The 12820-nt window shown below is 44.5% G+C and overlaps 1 protein-coding gene across 1 annotated transcript in view; it reads left to right on the forward strand.

Moving 5' to 3' along the window:
- The window catches only part of RTF1 (RTF1 homolog, Paf1/RNA polymerase II complex component), a 71049-nt gene that overhangs the window by 22045 nt on the left and 36184 nt on the right, over positions 1–12820 (forward strand). Inside the window, exon 2 of the mRNA XM_004056016.4 lies at positions 4592–4702. Coding sequence (XP_004056064.1) covers positions 4592–4702 — 111 coding nt within the window. The remainder of the gene's footprint in view (positions 1–4591; positions 4703–12820) is intronic.

The following is a 12820-nucleotide window of genomic DNA, read 5'->3' on the forward strand; positions in this document are numbered from 1 at the left end:
TATTTACTCAAAGTGAAGTAAAAACTAATGTTTACATAGAAGACTATACATGAACATACAATTACCCACAAATGGTAACAACTCAGATGTTTTATTGTTGTTGTTGTTTGCTACCACACTTTTTTTTTTTTTTTTTTTGATGGAGTTTTGCTCTTTTTGCCCAGGCTGGAGTGCAATGGCGCTGTCTCAGTTCACTGCAACCTCTGCCTCCCAGGTTCAAGCAATTCTCCTGCCTCAGCCTCCCAAGTAGCTAGGATTACAGGCATGCACCACCACGCCCAGCTAATTTTGTATTTTTAGTAGAGATGCGGTTTCTCCGTGTTGGTCAGGCTGGTCTCGAATTCCCAACCTCAGGTGATCCGCCCACCTTGGCCTCCCCAAAGTGCTGGAATTACTGGCGTGAGCCACCGCGCCCGGCCTTTTTTTTTTTTTTTAAAGTAAAGACGAGGTCATGCTATGTTGCCAAGCTGGTCTCAAACTTTTGGGCTCAAGCGGTCCTCCCACCTTGGCTTCCCAAAGTGCTGGGATTATAGGCGTGAACCACTGCACCTAGCACAAATGTTCTTCAGCTGGTAAATGGTTCAACAAACTGATACATTCATACAGTGGAATACTTCTTAGCAAAAATAGAGACAAACTATAGTAATGATACATGCTGTAATGTGAATGAATCTCAAATGCACTATGCCAAATGAAAGAAGCCAAACTCAAAAGGCTAAGATACTGTATGATTCCATCTATATGATGTTCTATAGGGACAGAAAACAGGTCTCTGGTTGCCAGGGAATGGGAGAAGGGATGTATAAAGATGAGAGAATTGAGGGATGATGGAACTATAGAGTGTAGATGATGGGATATGGAGTGGAACCTCCTTAGCAGGAAGGCAGTACTAATGTCTTTTTTTTTTTTTCTTTTTGAGATGGAGTCTTGCACTGTCACCCGGGCTGGAGTGCAGTGATGCGATCTCTGCTCACTGCAACCTCCGCCTGCCAGGTTGAAGCAGTTCTTCTGCCTCAGCCTCCCGAGTAGCTGGGATTACAGGCGCACGTCACCATGCCCGGCTAATTTTTTGTATTTTTAGTAGAGACGGAGTTTCACTATGTTGGCCAGGATGGTCTCGAACTCCTGACCTCGTGATCTGCCCGCCTCGGCCTCCCAAAGTGCTGGGATTACAGGCGTGAGCCACCGCACCTGGCCAGCGGTACTAATGTCTTACTTTAGTTACAGTAACCCTTTTTTTTTTTTGAGATGGAGTCTTGCTCTGTCGCCCAGGCTGGAGTGCAGTGGTGTGATCTCAGCTCACTGCAACCTCTGCCTCCTGGGTTCAAGCAATTCTCCTGCCTGTAGCCTCCTGCCTACAGTAACTTTTAGCAGATGTCTACTGTGTTTTGATTAATAGCAAATACAAATTTTTGTTATAATCAGTTGGTATCAAAACAGGAGTACTAGTGTATTTGTGAACCTGAAGGAGTCAGAGATGAGATTAGATCTTCTCTGTATCAGAGAAGATAAAGATCTTGACTGTGGTCGTGGTTTAAAGTATTTGTCAAACTCATAGAACTATATGTATTAGTATATTAGAAAAGTATATTAGAAAGGATAAAATATATATAAATTATACCTCAAGTTTGGGTTTTTTGTTTTGTTTTATTTTGTTTTTATAGAGACTGGGTCTCTACAAGCAAGCCTCCCACCTTGGCCTCCCAAAGTGTTGGGATTACAGGTGTAAACCACCGTGCCCAGTTTACCTCAGGTTTTAAAACGACTGTAAACACACAAGTGTTGATATAATTTGCATTTGGTCCATAGAGTTAACATTTTGGTATGAAAAAGCAGAGTATGATTTCAGTCTTTCAGGAAGTTGGTATGTTAACTCTGTCTAGTGAAATGACAAGAGTTAACATTTTATGAGTGTTTATCAACAAGAGAGTCAGTTGTTTAATCTGAGAAGGTCATTTCTCATTTTAGCCAAGGAGGGAGGATATACTCCTAAAATAGAGACTGGAAGAATAAAACAGATACTTTGTAGCAGTCTATTATTTTACAGTCTGTCTTGGCACTTGATCCATAATTGTATAGCACCATCATCATTAAGGAATATTACTACTAGTGTTTATTAGCTGTATCTTCTCTCTTTTGGCAGAAGGGAAAAATGTTTTAGACTAGTAAGCCATGACTCAGTTAGGAGCCAGGATTCTGTCTGCCGAGGTTTGAATCCTGGCTCTGTCATGTACCAGCTGTGTTACTAGGTAAGTTACACAGCTTGGGTAAGTTACTTAAACTCCTTAGTTTCTTGGCCTGGTGTGGTGGTTCACACCTGTAATCCCAGCACTTTGGGAGGCCAAGGCGAGTGAATCACCTGAAGTCAGTAGTTAAAGACCAGCCTGGGCAGCATGACAAAACCCCATTTCTACTAAAAGTACAAAAATTAGCCAGGCATGGCCGGGTGCAGTGGCTCACGCCTGTAATCCCAGCACTCTGGGAGGCCAAGGCAGGCGGATCACGAAGTCAGGAGATTGAGACCATCCTGGCTAACACGGTGAAACCCTGTCTCTACTAAAAAAAAAAAAAAAATTAGCTGGGCTTGGCTGGCACCGGTAGTCCCAGCTACTCAGGAGGCTGAGGCAGGAGAATGGTGTGAACCCGGGAGGCCGATCTTGCAGTGAGCCGAGATTGTGCCACTGCACTCTAGCCTGGGTGACAGAGCGAGACTCCGTCTCAAAAAAAAAAAAAAAAAAATTGCCAGGCGTGGTGGTGGGTGCCTGTAGTCCCAGCTACTTGGGAGGTTGAGGCAGTAGAATGGCATGAACCCGGGAGGCGGAGCTTGCAGTGAGCCAAGATCACACCACTGCACTCCAGCCTGGGCGACAGAGCAAGACTCTGTCTCAAAAAAAAAAAAATAATAATTAGCCAGACATGGTGGCATTCTCCTGTAGTCCCATCTACTTGGGAGGCTGAGGCACGGCCATTGCTTGAATCTGGGAGGTGGAGGTTGCAGTCAGCAGAGATCGTGCCACTGCACTCTAGCCTGGGCAACAGAGCGAGTCTCTGTCTCAAAAACAATAAGAGACCAGGCATGGTGGCTCACGCCTGTAATCCCAGCACTTTGGGAGGTCGAGTTGGGCGGATTACAAGGTCAGGAGATCGAGACCATCCTGGCCAACTCGGTGAAACCCCGTCTCTACTAAAATACAAAAAATTACCCAGGTGTGGTGGCACGCCCCTGTAGTCCCAGCTACTCGGGAGGTTGACTCAGGAGAATCGCTTGAACCCGGGAGGCGGAGGTTGCAGTAAGCCGAGATCACGCCACTGCACTCCAGCCTGGGCGACAGAGCAAGACTCCATCTTGAAACAAACAAACAAACAAACAATAAAAACCAAGAACAACAAAAAAATCTCTTTTCTTTCATTATCTTTAAATGGTAATGATATCAGTTGTTGTGAAGATTAAATATCAGATGTTTAGAAAAGTACCTTGCATTGGGCCGGGTGTGGAGGCTCACACCTGTAATCCCAGCACTTTGGGAAGCCAAGGCGGGCGGATCACGAGGTCAGGAGATCGAGACCATCCTGGCTAATGTGGTCAAACCCCGTCTCTACTAAAAATACAAAAAAAAAAAATTAGCCGGGCGTGGTGGTGGGCGCCTGACAGCTACTCGGGAGACTGAGGCAGGAGAATGGCGTGAACCCGGGAGGCAGAGCTTCCAGTGAGCCGAGGTCGCACCACTGTACTCCAGCCTGGGTGACACAGCGAGACTCTGTCTCAAAAAAAAAAAAAGAAAAAAGAAAAGTATCTGGCATCTAGTGAGTACAGTATAATTGTGGACTGGTATTGGTATTAGCAGAAAGCAGAGCAAGTAACCTTTTGTTGCATTTTTGAGTGACTGGACTGAGTTGGGGAGACTTCAAGTGAGAAGGGAACCATGTGACAGAGCAAATCTTGGTTGTAGTCATGGCTTACTTACTGGTACTTCCTTCTTACTGTCATCTCGCTTAAATGACCAGGACAAGGCAGAGGTGGTGAATTGGGAGAATAGGGCTTGTGAAATTAGGATTCTGGTGTAGTGGCCAGCACACTTACTGCTTGTTGTCACAAACTGGATTAAACACTGGACACTTTTTTTCTGGTTTAAGTATTCAAAATATAAAATGACCTCAGAAATTACAGTTTGTAAGCTTATTCAAAACTGCCCCACAAATGCCAATTTTACCATTAAAATACTAAACTGGATAAAACAGTGACTAGGTTACCTTTGTAAACGTGTTTCTTACCAGTCCCAGAGAATCAGTGCTTCTGTTGTTTAGGGTAGAATCAGGAACAATTTGGGGATAGCCTCCAGTTTGGTTCCATTTCCTGTCCAACTTCAGACATATATTATCCATTAAAAAGGTGGGGCAGATTTTGTAAACATTTCTTCAGCACCTTGGAATCCTAGCAGTCAGTCTGTTCATGCTGATAGAAGTCCCTGTGACAATGTCCTTTAGTTGAAAACACAAAAATATAAAAAAGATCTAGAGAGGGTGGGCATTTTATTCTTGGATATTCTTTCTCTGTTGAACAAAACTGATGTGCCTATTTTTGTCCCATTAGGAGCTCTTGTCCCTGGCAAAGCGAAAGCGCAGTGACTCTGAGGAGAAGGAGCCGCCTGTAAGTCAGCCTGCAGCCTCGTCAGACTCGGAGACATCTGACAGTGACGATGAGGTGGGTGTGGAGGGTCTCGGCTTCTGGGACCATTAGATAGTTGAGGGTCCTCGCTTTGGTGGCTCCTGTTGGCCTAATTTCCTTAAATGGAGACTTACAGCCTAAGATCTACAAGAATTTATTGGGGAAAGAAAATGATGTAAGGAAGGCCGGGCGCTGTGGCTCTCTCCTGTAATCCCAGCACTTTGGGAGGCTGAGGTGGGTGGATCACCTGAGGTCAGGAGTTCGAGACCAGCCTGGCCAACATAGTGAGACCCTGTCTCTACTAAAAATACAAAAATTAGCCAGGCATGGTGGTGCACGCCTGTAATCCCAGCTACTAAGGAGGCTGAGGCAGGAGAATTGCTTGAACTCAGGAGGCAGAGGTTGCAGTGAGCCGGGATCGCCCCACTGCACTGCAGCCTGGGTGACAAAGCAAGACTCTGTCTCAAAAAAAAAAGACAATGGTGTAATGAAAGCAGTTGAATGTCATGTTCATTGTACTGCTAGTTACCTAGTGGGTCCCTCTGCAGGACATGCGTAGTCATTCTGTAGCTTTTTTTTTTTTTTTTTCAGCCTTATTGCAGAAGTGGTACAGTCAGTAATCCTATTTTTTCTTTTATTTTCTTTTTTTTTTTTCGAGACAGAGTCTCACTCTGTCGCCAGGCTGGAGTGCAGTGGTGTGATCTTGGCTCACTGCAACTTCCGCCTTCCAGGTTCACGCCATTCTCCTGCCTCAGCCTACTGACTAGCTGGGACTACAGGCACCCGCCACCAGGCCTGGCTAATTTTTTTTTTTATTTTTAGTAGAGACGGGGTTTCACCGTGTTAGCCAGGGTGGTCTCAATCTCCTGACCTCGTGATCCACCCGCCTTGGCCTCCCAAAGTGCTGGGATTACAGGTGTGAGTCACTGCGCCTGGACTCTCTTTTTTCTTTTTGAGTCATCTTTTTGATCTCACTTTCATTTTAGAAAATAAATTCTATCAAGGATGCTGTAGTTTAATGGGAAATACTTTAGTGAGAAAAGAAACTTTGGGAAGATTGATTCAACATCCCTCAGAGTGATGGTGTTAACTTCAAAGGAGGAAAATCCAACTGTTCATTGTCTAGACCAAGGTCACTTTCCCAAATTACCTACCAACAATGGCAGGCCCTAAAAGATCCAAAACCTTAATGGAAGACAGGGATGAGGGGAAAGATATTTGAAACACTTCTACATGTTTCTCATTTGATTTATTTATTTTATTTTATTTTTTTGAGATGGAGTCTCACTCTTATCGCCCAGGCCAGAGTGCAGCGGCACGATCTCGGCTCACTGCAACCTCTGCCTCTCGGGTTCAAGCGATTCTCCTGCCTCAGCCTCCCAAGTAGCTGGAACTACAAGCATGCACCACAGTGCTCAGCTGATTTTTGTATTTTTAGTGGAGACAGGGTTTTGCCACGTTCGCCAGGCTGGTCTCAAACTTCCGACCTCAGATAATCCACCTGCCTTGGCCTGCCAAACTGCTGAGATTACAGGCATGAGCCATTGCACCCAGCCTTTCATTTGATTTAAAGTATTTTCTTCCCCTTAGTAATTCCTTGCAGAGAAGCCGGATATCACCTTTCAGTGTGATTTCTTACCCTACAGCCTAGGAAAATATTTGTTAACAGTAAAGTAAAAAGTGTTTATTTAATATAATGAAATTTAATTAGCAGCTGAATAGTATTTACCGGTGCCCTGCATGTGCATATTGGAGTGATTGCCTTCTGATCAACTGTAGTGATAATTTCTTTTTTTTTTTTTTTCTTGAGACTGCGTCTCACTCTGTCACCCAGGCTACAGTACAGTGGCGCAATCTCAGCTCACTGCAACCTCTGCCTTCCGGGTTTAAGAGATTCTCCTGCCTCAGCCTCCTGAGTAGCTGGGACTACAGGCGCGTGCCACCACACCTGGCTAATTTTTTATTTTTAGTAGAGATGGGGTTTCACCATGTTGGCCAGGCTGGTCTCAAACTCCTAACCTCAGGTGACCCACCCCCTTGGCCTCCCAAAGTGCTGGGATTATAGGCGTGAGCCACCGCACCTGGCCTCTTTTTTTTTTTTTGAGACAGAGTCTCGCTCTGTTGCCAGGCTGGAGTGCAGTGGTGCGATCTCAGCTCACTGCAACCTCTGCCTCCTGGGTTCAAGCAATTTTCCTGTCTCAACCTCCCAGGTAGCTGGGACTGCAGGTGCATGTCACCACACCCAGCTAATTTTTTGTATTTTTGGTAGAGTCGGGGTTTCACCATGTTAGCCAAGATGGTCTCATTCTCCTGACCTCGTGATCCGCCTGCCTCGGCTTCCCAAAGTGCTGGGATTAGAGGCGTGAGCCCTGCGCCTGGCCAAAAGTTTATTCTTTTGTTTATTTTTAATGGACAAACTATAATTTCTCTCAAATTAACAAAAAATCAGTGGGGGTCTATGAAATAATTTGCTTTTTCATTTTGTTTTCTGTTTTCTTTCTTTAAATGCCTAGACAATACAGAAAAACCTTGAAATAATTTTCTCTCCCACTAGTCCTCTTTTTTTTTTTTTTTTTGAGACGGAGTCTCACTCTGTCACCCAGGCTGGAGTGCAGTGGCGTGATCTCGGCTCACTGCAAGCTCCGCCTCCTGGGCTCACTCCATTCTTCTGCCTCAACCTCCCAAATAGCTGGGACTACAGGTGCCTGCCACCACTCCCGGCTAATTTTTTGTATTTTTAGTAGAGACGGGGTTTCACCATGTTAGCCAGGATGGTCTCTATCTCCTGACCTTGTGATCCGCCCGCCTCGGCCTCCCAAAGTGCTGGGATTACAGGCGTGAGCCACCATGTCCGGCCTCTCTCCCACTATTCTTATAGCTACTTTTATTTTTCATGTTTCAGAAGTCAGCTGCTGTGGTCCACCCTTGCCACTCAGTATTGTATTAAGTTTGAATATGTGTTATGCCTGGAATACCCTGTAATGTGTTTGTGGTCTCTGGTATTCCTTAAGATAAAAGCAGTAAGTCTGCTTGGAACACATTCATTCTCCATATGTCTGTTGTTAAAATTTAGGTCAGAGTCCTAACTTTTGCAGTTACTACTGAGATTCCCTTCCTCCTTTTTTAGCCAAAGCATTAGAGGAGCCCACAACTTGTGTTAGAGGAGATCCACATCCATAAAATTCTTCATGGTTTAGGGTTCCCTTTGTTACTCACAGCTGCTTAATGAAGTAAAAAACTGCTCATCTTAGAACACTACCCAATGATTTGTGCACATATTGGAGAAAAAGCTGACAGCAAGCTCCACCCTGCCCAGCAAGAAATGAGCGTTTGAGTGACTTTTCCCCTACAGGATTCTTAGCTCCTGCTGCTGCCTTCAGATTCTAGTACTCCAGGCCCTCAGGCTTATTGTAACTCTACTCCAGTCCCTCTCTCACGAGAGCAGCAGCGTCTGTATCATGGTCATTCTGAAAGATGCCTGTTTTTCTGTTTCCATCATGTCTCTTTGGCCCAAGATACTAGCTTAGCACGAGCACCTCAGAGTTAGAGCAAATAGTTCATTATTTTGGACAGTTCAGAAAATAACTATTAAAATCTTTATTAAAAAATTCTTCCAGCCACTGTGTAACTCAATGTTATTACTGTGAGCTCAAACTTGTTGCTGCTGTGGACATTTTAGATTGGGTAGGGGACTTCTGAGAGATTCTTAGGATATAAAGTTTGAGACAGTGGCTCTTTTTTTCCCCTTTCATAATGATTTTTTTTTTTTTTTTTTGAGATGGAGTCTCTCTCTGTCACCCAGGCTGGAGTGCAGTGGCGCGATCTTGGCTCGCTGTAAGCTCTGCCTCCCGGGTTCACGCCATTCTTCTGCCTCAGCCTCCCGAGCAGCTGGGACTACAGGCACTCACCACCACGCCTGGCTAATTTTTTGTATTTTTAGTAGAGACGGGGTTTTACAGTGCTAGCCAGGATGATCTTGATCTCCTGACCTCATGATCCGCCAGCCTCATCCTCCCAAAGTGCTGGGATCACAGGTGTGAGCCACCATCATAATGATTATTAATACATCTTTCATGGGTGAAAAAACACATACTGAAGTAGTTTGCTATGTCTTCTCGTTTCTTCAACTTTTGTGTCTTTAACGCCTGCAGATTAACCTTTTAGAAATTTGGTTGTTAAAGTGGCAATTCTCGGGCCAGGCATGGTGGCTCACACCTGTAATCCCAGCACTTTGGAAGGCCAAGGCAGGTAGATCACTTGAGGTCAGGAGTTCGAGACCAGACTGGCCAACATGGCGAAACCCTGTCTCTACTAAAAATGCAAAAATTAGCCAGGCGTAGTAGTGGGCGCCTGTAGTCCTAGCTACTCGGGATGCTAAGGTATGAAAATCGCTTGAGCCCAGAAGGCAGAGGTTGCAGTGGGCCAAGAACGCTCCACTATATTCCAGGCTGGGCCCCAGAGTGAGACTGCATCTCAATAAAAATAAATAAATTAAATAAAGTGGCAATTTTCCATCAGAGGAAGCCCTCTTTGTACCAGAAGCTGCCCTGGAGTTTTTTCAAACTTATATATGTCTCTCATACCGTTTGTTTTCATTAGTGAGCCATTAATATAGGTAGAAAGAAATACGTTTGTCCCCTCAGATTTGCTAGGACAGAAAATTGGTCAAGAACAACTGAGCTAAAAAGTTAATCGGTAATTTGTTTATAAAATCAGAGACATGCACTGATTTTAGAGCAAAAAGATATTTAGCTAATTGATGAGGGAGAGGGGAAATGGAGAGAAGCTCTGAAAGTTTTCTATCCTGAAAAAAAATGGGTACACTGGACATTCAGTATAATGTCATATTAGTGAGGAAATAAGTAGATGTTTCACGTATAATGTATCTTGGTGGGGGGAAACACCAACATTTAATGACAGAGTATATACTTGTCCTATTATTTTTAGTGATTGAATTATTCTCGATATCTGGAGGCACATGTAAAACTAAGAAGCAAGGCTGTTTGTAAGATTTACATTGGCCAAGGTCAAGGTCAGAATGCTGTGGTGTGGCACTTTGATGCTGTCACTTCCTCTCCTTGAAAGCATTTGATCAGAGAAGAAGCATCAAGGGTTCAAACAAGAGTGATTGGAAGGGAAAATAACAAGGTGAAAAGGAGGGGAGCTAGCAGCCATTCAATCATGAGTTGGGGTTAAAAAAAAAAATGGCCAGCAGGGTGTGGTGGCTCACACCTATAATCCAGCAATTTGGGAGGCCAAGGTGGGAGGATTGCTTAAGCTGGGAAGTTTGAGACCAGCCTGGGCAATATGGCAAAACCCCATCTCTACTAAAAATACAAAAATTATTGTAGCTAGAGGTGCAATAATAGAAAAATTAGGCTGGGTGCAGTGGCTCACGCCTGTAATCTCAGCACTTTGGGAGGCTGAGACAGGCAGATTACAAGGTCTGGAGCTCGAGACCATCCTGGCTAACATGGTGAAACCCTGTCTCTACTAAAAATACAAAAAAATTAGCCGGGCGTGGTGGCGGGCGCCTGTAGTCCCAGCTACTCTGGAGGCTGAGGCAGGAGAATGGCGTGAACCCAGAGGGCAGAGCTTGCAGTGAGCCGAGATTGCACCACTGCATTCCAGCCTGGGAGACAGAGCGAGACTCCATCTCAAAAAAAAAAAAAAAAAAGAAAAATTAAAAAAAAAATTTTAATACAAAAATTAGGTGTGGTGGTGTGCATCTGTTACCCCAGCTACTCAGGAGGCTGAGGTGGGAGGATCACCTAACCTCGGGAGGTCAAGGGTGCAGTGAGCTGTAATCATGCCACTGCACTCCAACCTGGGCAACAGAGTGAGACTCTGTCTCAAAGGAAAAAAGAAAAATACTTGCTAGGTTTTTTTTTTTTTTGAGCCAGAGTCTTGCTCTGTTGTCCAGGCTGGAGTGCAGTGGTGCAATCTCAGCTCACTGCAACCTCCGCCTCCTGGGTTCAAGAGATTCTCCTGCCTCAGCCTCTCGAGTAGCTGGGATTACAGGTGCCTGCCACCACGCCCGGCTAACTTTTTGTACTTTTAATAGAGATGGGGTTTCACCGTGTTACCCAGGCTGGTGTTGAACTCCTGAGCTCAGGTGATCCGCCTGCCTCGGGCTCCCAAAGTGCTGGGATTACAGGCATGAGCCATTGCGGCCGGCCCGTTAGATATTATATGTAGTAGTTTTTCTGTTGATTTAAAGCCATGATTACGAATAACAGTTCTTGTACTGTGAAAAAATGTCTTCCAAAATATCCAGCTGTGTGGTACTGCTTTATACAGCTTCCTTTTTCCTCTGTTATATTGGTAAGAAGTGACCATTGTGCTCTTTTCTTGGTAATGTCTTCTATAACACTTCCAACTTACTGCATATTTTCTGTCGTGGGGTCAGGAAGCCAGAGAATGCCATAGAGTTTAGGCTGGAATACCGCGCTTTAATACTTGAACTTAGTGACAGCTGTTTAGATTGCTCGTGAGCTTTATTTATTTATTTATTTATTTATTTATTTATTTATTTTTTTGAGACGGAGTCTCGGTCTGTCGCCCAGGCTGGAGTGCAGTGGCACGATCTTGGCTCACTCCAAGCTCCACCTCCCGGATTCACGCCATTCTCCTGCCTCAGCCTCCCCAGTAGCTGGGACTACAGGCGCCCACCACCAACGCCCAGCTAATTTTTTTTTGTATTTTTAGTAGAGACGGGTTTCTCTGTGTTAGCCAGGATGGTCTTGATCTCCTGACCTCGTGATCCGCCCGCCTCAGCCTCCCAAAGTGCTGGGATTACAGGCATGAGCCACTGCGCCCAGCCTCATAAACTTTATGTTTTACATATTGGCTCTTAACTGTGTAGACAAATAGACAGTAACACCTTATCTTTCTAGACACCATTAAGATCTCATTGCAAGAATTTGGAATAAGGTGATTTTCATGGACTAGTAAATTGCTCAAATGTATTTTCAAGAAATTCCGACACTCCCAACCTAACAGTGTAATGTAGTATTAATTATATTGTTCATTTTTTGGTATCACTTCTGTTTTGTTTGTGCTTTTGTCTTCATAACTAGACTGCAAGTTTTTGTGATTGAGTGCAAGGATTCTCTATGCTTTCCAGTTAAATGTATGTGATTGCTTGATGATGAAATACAATAGTGTCTTTTGTACTTTATCTGATGACACAGTAGAAAGGAAAAGAAAGCTAAGAAAGCTAAGGTATTCTTCATGTCTTCAGGCTGACATTAAATTGCATTTACTGCCTCCTGTCACTTGGGATTAAAAAAAATTGCATTTACTCTTCAACTCCTGACCCCATTTTTTTTTTTTTTTTTTGGAAACAGAGTCTTGCTCTATCAAGAGGGCTGGAGTGTGGTGGCTCAATCTCCGCTCACTGTAACCTCTGCCTCCTGGGTTCAGGCAATTCTTGTACTTCAGTCTTCCAAGTAGCTGGGATTACAGGCACATGCTACCACGCCCAGCTAATTTTTTTGTATTTTTAGTAGAGACAGGGTTTCACTATGTTGGCCAGGCTGGTCTCGAACTCCTGGCCTCAAGTGATCTGTCTGCCTCAGCCTCCCAGAGTGCTGATCCCAGCACAGGTGTGAGCCACCACACCCAGCTTCCTCTGACTCTTTTTTTATTTTCAGAAAAAAACACCTAAATCAGGAACCTCTCAAACACATCTCTTTTGTGGCCATTGTCCGTATCTAGAATAATGACTATAGAACTTTTCTTATGATTAGTTTGACTCAGAATAACATTCAGTTCATATGGAAACCTACAATGTTACAGGGTCTTAGAGATCATCTGAACTTTTTTTTCCCACAGATGAGAGAACAGACAGACTCACAGAAATTCTCATTTTTGGCCGGGTGCGGTGTCTTAGGCCTGTAATCCCAACACTTTGGGAGGTTGAGGCGGGCGGATCACGAGGTCAGGAGATCGAGACCATCCTGGCTAACACAGTGAAACCCCTTTTCTACTAAAAATACAAAAAATTAGCCAGTCATGGTGGCGCACGCCTGTAGTCCCAGCTACTCAGGAGGCTGAGGCAGAATCGCTTGAACCCAGGAGGTGGAGGTTGCAGTGAGCCGAGATTGTGCCACTGCCTGGGCGACAGAGCAAGACTCCGTCTCAAAAAAAAAA

Source organism: Gorilla gorilla, chromosome 16 (assembly GCF_029281585.2).
Source record: "Gorilla gorilla gorilla isolate KB3781 chromosome 16, NHGRI_mGorGor1-v2.1_pri, whole genome shotgun sequence".
NCBI lineage: Eukaryota > Metazoa > Chordata > Mammalia > Primates > Hominidae > Gorilla > Gorilla gorilla.